Raw genomic sequence first — 12,751 nt, forward strand, 5'->3', positions numbered from 1 at the left:
TTTGTACATTTGCTGTCATGTTAAACTTATATTAAAGTTTTCTTCACTACCCATTCAAGCCGTCTCCAGCCATTATCACGTCCACAGATCAGAGAACCTGTTCGAAAGACGTTACATTCGTTGGTTTCGTTAAGAAAATTCATGAAAAAGTTTGTTCTGTGCGGCCATCTACCAGAATCTTCCAAGTTGCCATATTTCGTACCGTTCACGTTATGCGTAAGAGTTATAACAAATATAAAATGTAGGATCTATACAAAATCTCTGTTAATGTCATTAGTGAAAGCAGTTCTGTTTAAAATAACGATATATGTGTGTTTGTTGGTTTTATCTTTTTCTTTTCAGCATCGGACCATCGCCCAGACCAAAAAGCGGAGTACCAGGTTTAGTTAGTAAGTCGTCTCTTTATCATTGTGGCTTGTCTCTTTGGACCAATTTATAACTTGAATTAGGTCATACCATCTGATTTAGAATGTGATTCTCACGATGTGCCATAAGTAAACGACCGTACATGTCGTAACCGCCAATTTCTTAAGTCTCTTCAGTACTGCGTGGAACTTGAACATACACCCAGCCGCAGGGTTAGATTGGCCGAACACCCGAGGGAAAGTTCCTACTACTCATCAGTGGGAGTAAGGAGAGGGCCAGGTTTGTTATTCAACTCCTCTCTCCGTCCAGGTTCCAAGTCAGTTTCGGCACATAAGGTTAACAGTCAGAGCAGTCTTCTTCACTACCTTCAACACTAGTGTGCTGGGGTCGAGGCTTTTTGCCTCTCTTCCAGTTTTCCATCAGTCCTGATAGCAAGCTAACCCTAAAAGAGATCGAAGTTTTATACTGGAAGTCCTGGAATATCGGTAGGCAAGCCATTTCAAGAGGAAAATCATTGTTCTCTCAAGTATCATTCTTGAAATTCCAATTTCTAGTTACTTTTGTGGTCGGAGTTCAATTATTTGACATCATACAGAGTGCTCTTCTAGTTTTCTTCTCAAGACAACGTTCCGTATGTATTCAGTTTTAACCAATTCAATGGTCACACGATGCCCAAACTTTTCTCCAGTGCAATTTAGTGCCTGAAACAGTAAAGCAAGCCAAAAAAGCAAATGACCTAATATACCTGACAAAACCTACTTTACGAATAAGGCTGCTTTATAGTGCTTGGAAAACTGGGCGGCATATTTACCCCGATTGGTTCCCGTCCACTTGCGTAACCCTTGACCTACCACCCGACAATTATCTAATCTCAGCGTCACAAGCAGAGTGGGGTATTTTCATTCAACAAGAGGTTTTTGTTTTTTTTAAACTGACAGGTTTGGGCAAACACAGAAGCTTATCTCAGTCAATGTAGTTATATATATATATATAAAGAGAATGTAGAACCCAATAGAGTACAGTGATCAAAATAAATTGCTAGAGCGATTCCTTCACATTTCAAAACCTGATTAAAATCAACATTCACTTGTAGAATCACATTTATAAGCACTCTGAAGTAGTGCACGGCCGAACTGACACATGAGCTCCTTGAGGCCAATGACCGTCTATGAATAAAGCATTACATTAGAAAGAGCTTTTCTTCGATTGTGCTATCGAGTGCGCATCAGAGCTTTGAAAACCGAATAAACGGTTTCTGTCAACAATTTCTTTGGAAGATGACACCTTTCTCTGTTGAACAAATGGCACTTACATGTTTTCAACAACAACAAAAAGGGAACATTTCATTTATCGCTAGAAAAGACTTTAATTCCAGTCTTTAATAGTGCAGTGTTAAAATCACTAGAGGGTGTTCAGATTGGTTTAGTAAGTTTGCGTCCGTCTCTTTCTCCCACGTGGGTTGTTAGCAGAAAAAAACGTGGCTCTGACGTCACTAATTCCATCAATAGTAGTTGTGGTTGTGCGAGACGAAACTTAACTAACTATCAATTACATTTTGAACATTTCGTATCATATTCTGGAAGTAACACTTTATGAAAAGCTTCCATTGTTAGTAAAAGTTTTACACCTTTTTAAACTATAGACGTATCATTGGGTCAGAACTAAAGGTTTAAAAGAACTCTTTTTGTTTACCCTGAAAAACTTCAAACCAAAGATCCAATAATTAATCTGAATTTTAAATATCAGATTACTAAAAACAAGTAACCAGACCAAACAAAATCTAAGTTCATTTTGTTTCTTTAAAAAAAGCTATTCAGTCAAAACAAAATATTCCAATAAACTAGAAAGTGTTTGTTAATAAATCATGAACTAACGTCAAGTGAATTTTACTGCTGTCGTGTCAAAATCGCGAATTCATAACAAATGATCGTTTACCGTTGACGTACGTGTGTTATTGAAGTAATTTATCGCCTTAATGAACCGGTGAAGTGTGTAGTTTATTCATCTATAACTTAACAGAGAGAATATTCATAGGTCTTACAAGCATGGAAATGGAAAACTATGAAACATTTTGAAACGTCACACCTGTTCATATCACTGTCAAATACTGTGGTGTATCATGTAATGATACAGGCTGTAGCTGTAGACTGTTTCTGTTGATTGTTGTGCACGTGTTCCCTTCAGCAGTAAGTAATAACATTCAGTTCTTGCCAAATATACTGCTGTAGTCTGTAATCGATATTTGAATTTATTTAAAGAATTTTTGCGTTTTAGAATATTCGAAAAAATAGACACATAATACTGCTAAGAAGTACTTATTAGTTGGCACGCGATTCTTTTACTTATTACTGTTATTACTTTTAATTTTGATTTGACGAGATATTTACCAACTCAAATAAAAATATTTTATGATATTTCATTCCAGTGTTAACTCCTGGAAAATGGTTTTGTTACGATAATAATGAGTAAAACGTCGAGCTTAGCTTTCAGGCAAACAGTTATTATTGTAACTCTTTCGTCTCATAACTAGAATCTTATTATACTAAATAATTCAAATATCGCTTTGAAAAATAAACACAAGACAAGATTTTTATTTTTATTTATACTTGCATCTTTATAATGTATGAAATAGATTTTGAAACTATGACAGGAAAATCAACCATTTTCAAAGAGTATTTAGGAATTAAAATTAGAAAAATATGTTCATTTCTTTAGTACGTGGTAAACAAGCAACGTATATATTAAGTCACTTTTACACTTTAGTTTTAATAATTAGTGTATGAAAAAGTATTATATCTAGTACCTTTTCCAAAATACCTTATACACTTAAAGCTCAGATATGACCTAATATTAACCAAACTAGCAAGCTACAATTACTCTTTCAAAGGGCTATTGTTGAATTTAAATATGGCGAGCCTTTTCTTTAGCATAGCACACACGAAGTACATTATGGCAAGTTTCTTGAAAGTAAAATAAAAACATTTTCAATATAAGACGAAGTGAAACAATATGATTCATGAATATGGTACCAACGTACATTTCAACAACAACAACAAAAAGAAAAACATGTTTCAAAGGTATAGTTTTTGATACTTTAATGTTTTTATTCCAATGAACAGTTTTTATCTTGTGTTCGTTAAAACATTTATTGAGCTAAACCTATAATATATATTAACAATTATTGAATAAAGCCTGTGATACGTAACTTATTTTTGTAGATTTATGCAGGATTATATCTATGTTTTATTTCTGTTTTAATGTATACATAAAAATCGAATACAAACGGATTTCGTATCCAGATTTATTTAAGGTTATAAACTTTTGAATTTTTAGTCCTAAAGAAATAAGATTCTATTTCAACAATATTCATTTATGAGGTCTTAAGGAATTTAACTATGGAGTCATGTCATATTGCTTTAAAATCTTATTGTCAATTTATTTTACAAGTGGGCTTACTTAGTATATTTAACAACAACAAACAAACAAACAGTGCCAACTAAGAAACTTTACAATTGAGTTGAAACTTAAGCTTGTCAACAGTTAAACTGCGAGAACAAATTTCTCTTCAAATGAGTGAAGTACAACTAAATGCAATGGGTGTTCCATTTCCGCATTAGGATTAAGTGGTAAATTAGTTAGTCAGATGCATCATGCTACAGTGGTGTCGCCATCTATTGATTATTTAAGGAACGTTAATGGAATAGTATTTTTTTTTTGTTTTATCAAGGAACAACAACAACAACAACAATAAAAAATAAAACAGAAAAAAGAAAGCAAATGTAAGGTCCTTGGATAACCAAACAAACTATTTGGCTGTCCAAAGAACTTACTTTTGCTCTCTTTCTTCTGGTTTTTTTTTTTGTTTGTTTTGAAGAGAAATTTTAATCGACTGTAAGCTTTATCATATAACGGTTACAAACGTCTAAAATTATTGACATCTAAAACTAAAAGTCATGTCAGTTTTAATATAAAAGTTGTTAAGTACACCGATATAAATAATACGATAAAATGAAGAAGAAATAAAACGTATTTACAGGGTTTGACATAAAGTAATTTACTCAGTACTAATAACAGTTAAAGAAACATTTTGTTTTATTGTTAAATACCTTAGTTTAAAGAGCTTGATCAAACATTTCTCGCAGAATGCTGTGTATATTATACGTGTTTTTCTTATGTTGGTTCTCACAGTTTTTTTTTAAATGAAAGGTTTTGCACACATGTACAACAAACCAATTTATTGGTATTGTCATACCTTTATATAAACGCAAAATATATTTGCCCTTCTTATTTCAAAGTGGATTGGTGATTGTGTTTATATTAAATTAAATTATTTTGATAATAGAAAGTATTATTTTAATGAATTATGACATATTTATGGAAGTTTTTATTGTATTGATGAATTCTTGAAACAGAACAAAATCGATATGATTTTCAAATCCTAGATTTTTATTTTATATACACTGGGTATTTTACTTTTCAGGAAAACAAAACATACAATTGGAATTACTGTTGTAATGTCTTATCTATCTCAGTTATTCAAATTTATAAGTTAAGAAAGTGACAGCGAGGATCCGTAATATATCATGCTTGATTTTTGACTATGCTTCATTGTCTTTTTACACATTTAATTTTCTACAAGTTTGTATCAAATAGCAATTCAGTGTCCGTTATTTTTTTGCGTGCTCGTTGTAATTTGTATGATTTAATTCAGTGTTTATGTTTAAATATATTGATAAATCTGATTTTTGTTTTGGCTGTGTTCATCAAGATCTTGCGAAGTTTTAATAATTTTCTGGCAACAATAAATGTTTCTCTTGTACACTGAACGGTTTCATCATTTCTCATCCTTTTTGACATTGTAAAAGATAAGCAAAAATTAAACAGTGGCAACTTATTTGGGGAAAGTTTTATAGCTCAACAGAACAACATAATGAAATTCAATTTGTTTCTGTAATTAAAACAGGATATTCATATCAAAATAAACCGTTAATTTTTGTCTCACTAGGCTACCAAAGTTGGAGCAAGTAAAATTATTTCGTAGTTTCTTAGACCTAGTTTTAAGTTGAAAGCTAAAAAATGTCTCAATGCCTAAATTTTAGCCTAACTCACTACTTACTTTGTCTTCTGATTAATCGAAAAATCATCATAATTACCTCATCTATAGTCCAACCGTGTAATGATATATAGTTACTGGGCTTTGTATCGGAAGATCAAACGTTCGAGACCGTGATATATTGCTAAACACGCTTCACACTTTCAGGTGTGGGTGCGTTATAAAAATGGCAGTTAATCCCTCTGTTCGATTAAGAGAAGCCGTGTGTAGGTGGCGATAGCTGCTGACTGGCTGTTCTGTTTCTGGTCAGCAGTTCTAAATTCGGAAAGGTTATGCCTAAACCTTGGACCTCTGCACTGACCGTTCAGCTCATATACTGTCTAAGGTACCGTTGAGATTCAAATTTCAAATACCATATAGTTACAAAGAATGGTCAACAAATATTTTAATTAAAAATAAACACAACGCGTTTTTTAACGTACGTTTTTGGTATATGAAAAAACGTGTTATGTTGAATAATATTAGTAGATTATAGCATAAACTACAATTCGGCACAAAAATAAAGTGAAAAAAAAAACATCTGTGAAAATTAAATATAGATACGGGTAAAGCACGAGACTATGAACAATAATGCATTTGGAAGATTACAGTATTTACAATTATTTTCTGCCTATCTTAGAAATGACACTAAACAAAGACAAAACTACCAACAGTTCCCAAGTTGCACATTATAGCAACATTACAAACGTTGAAATAAAGATTACCTATAGTGGCCGGCTGTATTTCGAAGCAATTTCATTTATATAAAGTTAAATATTTTAAAGCAAAGGCGGTAAAGTAATTAAATATTTATTTAGACCATTTAGAAATTTAATATTTTGTCTTATCTCCCCTTTCGTACATTACACGTAGACAAAGTCAATGGCAAAGGTAGTTTTTAAAGCTCAGGCAACTACATTGACTTTTGCATCGTATACAATTTGTCTTGCTTAGCTACGCTATGAGAATCAAAACGTCTGAGTAATATTGACATTCTTTCTACACCAACTTATTTTCGAAATATTGATCATTATCTAGCTATTTATATATATACATATATCTTGTCAAACTCAAGACGGAGCTCGCGACATTATTAAAAGTTACACTTCTATATTTGCAACATTTTTTATTAATAGAAGTAATACCTTTAATTATATTTATAAATGATTGTTATTAAGCTGTATGATTCAGATTTGTTTTCTCAGATACAGCTACACATATTGGGCAATAATTTTCTTTTATCATGGCATGTGTTAACTAACTAATATACACTTAAGCACATAATATTCAACATAATACTCTTTTGGTAGTAGCCTACTGACTCCTAACGTTCTACAAATTCCAAGGTATTAAAACACTGACTATATGCAACGTTCTAGATATCCCTATGATACGGCCAATGAACAAAAATAACGAAAATAATATTGTTGTAGGCTTGGTTTTTAGTACTTTCATTGAGAAGTTTTGCATTGTTTGCTCGATAGAGTTTTGGCAAGACATAATATTCATTAAACGATTCATTAAAGAACTGTTATGTTAGAATGGAAGAAGTAAACAACATGAAGGAAGATGTTTCTATTGCAACTTAAAATGATATATTGCTAGAAACTGCTCCTGAAGGATGGACAGGAGAAGGAAACTGCTATAAGTGTGGAAAACATGGACATCCGACACTATGATGAATAAGTTGTAGTTAATGAGCTAAAAAGATGATATATTGAGAATGAGAATACTCCATCTGCCCATTTGCCCCGCGTAGGAATAAGGTGTGTATTATTTAAAGAAACCTGTTCACGAGTAAAGAGGTTTATAGATAGGAAGCCTAGCAGTATGTTGGGCTGAACTGTTTCTGCAGCTACAATTGTGCGACCTGATATGGTCATGAAAGATGGAAAGTTGCTTGCAGATACGAAGCATAAAGATGGATTTGGTCATAAAGTTCCAAAAGGTGAAAGTCATTCTCACCATTGGAAACATCTCTATTGAATATCACGTATGGGTAATTGACATCGAGGAAATGTGCATCTTGGAAGGAAATGATTTCATGTTAAGACAGGGATGTGAAACTAGACCAGTTTCAAATAGTTTCATACTCTATGACCAGTAAATCCCCATGCACGTATGACACCCCACCAAATGTTTGATTTCATGTAATATACAGGATGGATGCACAGGTTAATTAAAGCAACCGACCTTGAGTGCAACAGAATAGAATCCAGAAGAATAGGTGATTCATGCCAAAAAATCATATTTTGTGATCGTCTTTTAAAAACGTCGACAGTAGGACAACCAGCTCCAGTAAAATCTACACCAGAGATAAGTTAACCTGCTGAAGAATCCGAGATTCCTGTTCAATACACTTCCAGAGTATCACCAGAGAGTAATAGATTGTCTCGACCATCTACCCACAGCGAACTCCCTCTGAGATAAGACAGCAAATGACAATAAAGGGCAAACAATCATTTCATTTTCGTATCATAAGCAACGGAAGAGAAACCCATAAAAAAGGATTTAATAACAGGAAACTTAGAGACTGTAAATCACTAAAGAAACATATATTGCCTCGTTGATCAAAATTAAGATTGTATTTTATATAATTCAGTATTGATTCAATAACAGTGATGTCTAACGTATCGGTATTAATTTTCTTAATTGTAAATAGTGATTTTTATTGCTAAATATAAAATTTAAAGTTTAGTGTACATTTGTTTCATTGTGTATTAGAATATTTCAAGGACCTTAGAATGCGGAGAAGGGCAGTGTTGTAGGATATGTTTTTAATATTTTAATTTAGACATTTTGTAAGAAGGAGTTCTGGCATGACGTGGTGATACCGAACAATTCCTTGAGTGTCTAGATTTGACCTTATGTCTCAAGTTTTCTAGATACTTGGGGAAAAACGAAATTTTATATAAAAGCGTCATAGCTACTTTGTTCGTTAGCCAGTTAGTGAGCCAGCCAATTGGACAGTGAGTTTTAGTAAGTCTGCTACTCTGATGCTAATCGATTACTGAGTTTGTCGGCCAGTTAATCAGTGAGTGAGTTAATCAAACAGTGACTTAGATGGTTAGTTGGTAAGTTAATTCAATGTTCTACATTTTTGAGTTAGTTCCGTATCGAAGAAAGTTATGAAGTAATTAACTGTTTCGTTTTATTTATCATTTAGGCCTATCACTTGGTTACCATTTGTTCGTGAAACTGGACAAGTTGTTAAATTTTTATTGAAAATATATAACTTATATTTTCGCTAAGTGTACTGGACTTTGCATTATTTTTACCGAATAATCAAAGTCAACCCGCACAACGATAGCAACTGTAGTGTAAATATGAAATTTTGTATTTAAATTTTTTATTGAATTATTTTTAATATTGCACAAGTGAAGATCATTCATAGTTATGAATCTAGTATCGGAATTAACGGCGAAGGAGTTCGCAAGACAGAGAAAAATTGTATAAATATAAAACGCTTTATCTTAATTATCTATTTGATTTTAACATTAAACAAGTGCCTATAATTCTCACTTATAAACATTAGGTATTTAGGCTAAAACTACAATGCCATATACAACTTGCCAATCCAGTCAAATAGTTTCACGATATTGTGAAAGATTACCTTAATAATGAATACGACTATATATTGAAGAATATTTTACGTTTTTATACAGCAATGTATTTCCTGCGTGTAACGTGAAAATCGAATTTATCTATTCTTTCTTATAAATTTTAAAATCTTTCCTGAAGCAGCAATTTATATTTCTCATGAGATCAAAAATCGGATACCTATCTAAATGAAGACGAAAGAGGAATGCGTTGTTATACACTTGATCAATCTCTACCACAAATTCCCAACTATGTAATATTAAACCAAAAAAGCAACTAGAGAATCTCCTTTAAGCTTTTCCAGTTTGTAAAACTTTGCTAGTTTTTCTTAATTTTTTCTTCTTTCAAATTTAGAAAGGAAATTAAATACATATTTTAGGACAGCATTCCAAATAGCATTCCATTGACAAAGGTTTTTTCGTTTGCTCGTGTAAAAGTAAGAAAACAATAAATAGTGCCCCTAGTGGTACAATGGTATGTATGTGGATTTATACTGCTAAAAATCGGGTTTTGATACCCGTGGTTGGCAGAGCACAGATAGCTCTTTGTGTAGCTTTGTGCTTAATAACAAACAACAACAACAATAAATAGTGAAATACACATAATATGAATTTCTTTATCTTTTTGGTTGGTCAATAGATGTCACCACCTTTCTAGTGTCCAACTTCAGAAGTTAATGTGGATACTTTTTCATTATAACATGTAAAAATTGATATATATATATATATATATTCACATTACAAGTTTACATCTTTCGGCTTTCTACAACTATCTTTAAACTGTGTAAAACAATGAAATGTGTAATTTCTTTTCCTGATATACACTGTCAAATGACATGTAAAGCTCACGTTATTATATTTCTTTAAAAAACGTTAATGCATGCTGTAGCTTGAAACATAAAAATTAAACTAACAATGTACAAGTGAAATACTTGGACTCAACGAATGATCCAACTAAGTAGAAAAAGATGATAAAAATATGATATAAATTTTGTCATCATAATTCTGGTTTTTAATTATCTCTGCATCTCAATACACTTTTTTTTCATTACTATCCAAATATCTCAAACTCGCTTTTAATTTATAAGAGCTTTGCACGCACACAAAATCATCTTAAACGAATAGCACATAACAAATACAGTAATGTCAAGAACTGTTACTATAAGAACTATAGAGCAGTGTATGCCAGTGGTATATACCATTTTACAGTTGTATACTTTAGAAGAATGAGACCACATCTAAAAAATGCAATTAAACATATAACTGAAGATATAGAAAAATCCATATCAACTTTAAACAAAGTTACCCTCAATGTTATTCTTAATATTTTTCCATTTATAAGTCGAATATTTGGCTTTAAGAAATGGTTGAGTCGCAGCGGAACGTAGTACTAATTAATTTTTCTAACTTGCTGAAATTCGCTAATCAACAATTTTAAGACAAAAGATAGTGAATAATATATTGACTACATCTGTATATTGCATTTTAGGTTACTCGATATAATTGCTTTTTTATCTCTAAATTTCGAAAGAAATAAAATTAGGGATACAACATGGATGTAGTTTTTGAAGATGTCATAATAATGCGCTTTATTTACACTCAACCTTTTAAAAAAAAAAATTGAACGGTAGTGCTAGTACTGCAAAATTTTCATGTAGTTAGTTTTGACTGGATAATTATTTTCAATATTTCTGTGTAGTTCGTTTTGACTGAAGAATTATTTTCAATATTTCCATGTAGTACGTTTTGATTGGAGAATTATTTTCAAAATATTTTAGCAAATAGGTGTGCTATTATTAAAATAGAAAGGTCAGTTTTTCACAAGTGCAATTTCAGTTGTAATATTTGTTTGAATCAATAATTCACTGGCGAGAAAATGTTAACTACATCCTATAGTATAAATTTGTTTCTATGATTGCTGTTAATCACAAAACCACACGATGGGCTTTCCGTACTTTACCCGCAGCTGGTATTGAAACGCGATTTTTAGGGTTATAAAACCTCAAATTACCGGGGGACAGTATACATTTATAAGTATAGATGAATTTCGATATACAACTAGGTATTTGGAGTGACTTCGGATTTAGATAGCACTGTTTCTGTGACAAATCTATACATACAAAGGTGTACAAATAGTTAAAAACTTTATAACTGCAGTACTCCGTGATGATAAAATAAACTTAAATGTATTTAATATACATATATATATATATATTGCACCATGTTAGCTCGGCAGGAGGCATGCTGGCTTATAACGGCTAAAAATCGGTTTCGATTCTCGCTGTGAGCCAGCACAAATAGCCCATTGCAAATCTTTGCACTTAATAACAAAACACACACACACACAGATATATTTACATATTTAAATGACTTCAAATATATTTTTACTATATATATACTGTGTGTATATCTAAACCCCACAAGAACTCTCAGTAAATTTTTATTTGTAATTTTACGACCATAACAAATCAATGAAGGCTAAAGTAGCGTATTCAAGTGAATAAGAAGATACACCGCCCCTACCCATCCCGACACACACACACCTATATACACAGTGATATGCTAAGCTAATTATATAGTAAATAATTTTGGAGACTGCTGATAGTACGTAAAAAATACCTTGAACCACTTGATCTATTGACTCCATCCTGTATACCCATCAATCTTATGATGTAAGAGTCAAGAAATCTTTAGGTTTTGAGTCGCAGTTCCTTACTTGTTACGTAATATATATATATGTCTTAGAGCTCTTGGTTTATAGACTTAGTTTTACTTTAGTTTTTAAGTGTTACTTCACGTAATCCTGAAGTTCAGTCGAGAGACCACAGACTGTTTCTTATTTCTTCCTATTTTTGGCATCACTTTGAAAATAAATTTTCAACTAAGCACAGGATGTTCGAGCGATAATGTTTGAAGAAGTTCGATAAACTAAAAGGGAAATAGAGTAGACTGGTGATTTATTAAGTTTTCTTTAAACAAGAGAACAAGTACAGAAGCTGAAATCGAGAAAATTTAATTTTAACCGTGACGAAAACATGCTATTTGTTTGTAAAATTTACCTTTTCTTTGTTCTATGGATATTTGTATTAATTAATTGTAGGAAACTTTGGTTCTGGAAAAATTGTTTTTGTAAATTATAAATATCCTGGGGAGATCGTAATTTATAAAGGTTTCAAGAATTTTAGAAATTTTGAAGTTGACATCATGATGTAGTGATACCTAGAACCTAAATTATCACAACCAAACAAACAAAAAAAGAAGTTAAATTACACAGGCTTGCGAATTTAAATTTCATAAAAGTTAATTGCAATAATTATTAATTGATGAAACATTTATAATGTAGTCCTCTTTTTTCATAATTAAAGGGAATAATTTGCTTTCATACTATAGCTCAGAATAATTAACTGTCATCTTTTAAAAAAAATTTGTCGAAGTAAAACAAACATTACCAATGGCCATGAATTTGTTTTGCTGATATAAAACAAGATTAAAAAACATTAGAATAACACAGGCCTGCGAATTTAGGACATATAAAAAGTTGTTTTGGTTTTAATAACGGATTTTCCATAATTCAGTTACGCAGATTTCGAAAATAATATTCTTCTTTTTTTCTATCACGTAAGGATTTTTTTTACAAATCGGGAAGAAAAAAAAACTGTTACTGAGATCAAATTATTATTTCGTTTACCACAAT

At 31.7% G+C, this 12,751-nt stretch overlaps 1 protein-coding gene across 4 annotated transcripts in view; it reads left to right on the forward strand.

The window, feature by feature from the left end:
• Positions 1-12,751, forward strand: part of LOC106466535 (protein turtle-like) — a 363,242-nt gene that overhangs the window by 261,490 nt on the left and 89,001 nt on the right. Inside the window, exon 16 of one of the 4 annotated variants that reach the window (XM_013926860.2) lies at positions 343-5,183. The exons of 1 other annotated variant lie outside the window; for it this stretch is intronic. In XM_013926860.2, the coding sequence (XP_013782314.2) occupies positions 343-439 (97 nt within the window). In that variant the 3' untranslated portion in view covers positions 440-5,183. Of the gene's footprint in view, positions 1-342; positions 5,184-12,751 lie in introns of those variants that run through there. 2 more of the 4 variants (XM_022395245.1, XM_022395391.1) reach the window with 2 other exon arrangements.

This window comes from Limulus polyphemus, unplaced genomic scaffold (assembly GCF_000517525.1).
Source record: "Limulus polyphemus unplaced genomic scaffold, Limulus_polyphemus-2.1.2 Scaffold2, whole genome shotgun sequence".
Taxonomy (NCBI): domain Eukaryota; kingdom Metazoa; phylum Arthropoda; class Merostomata; order Xiphosura; family Limulidae; genus Limulus; species Limulus polyphemus.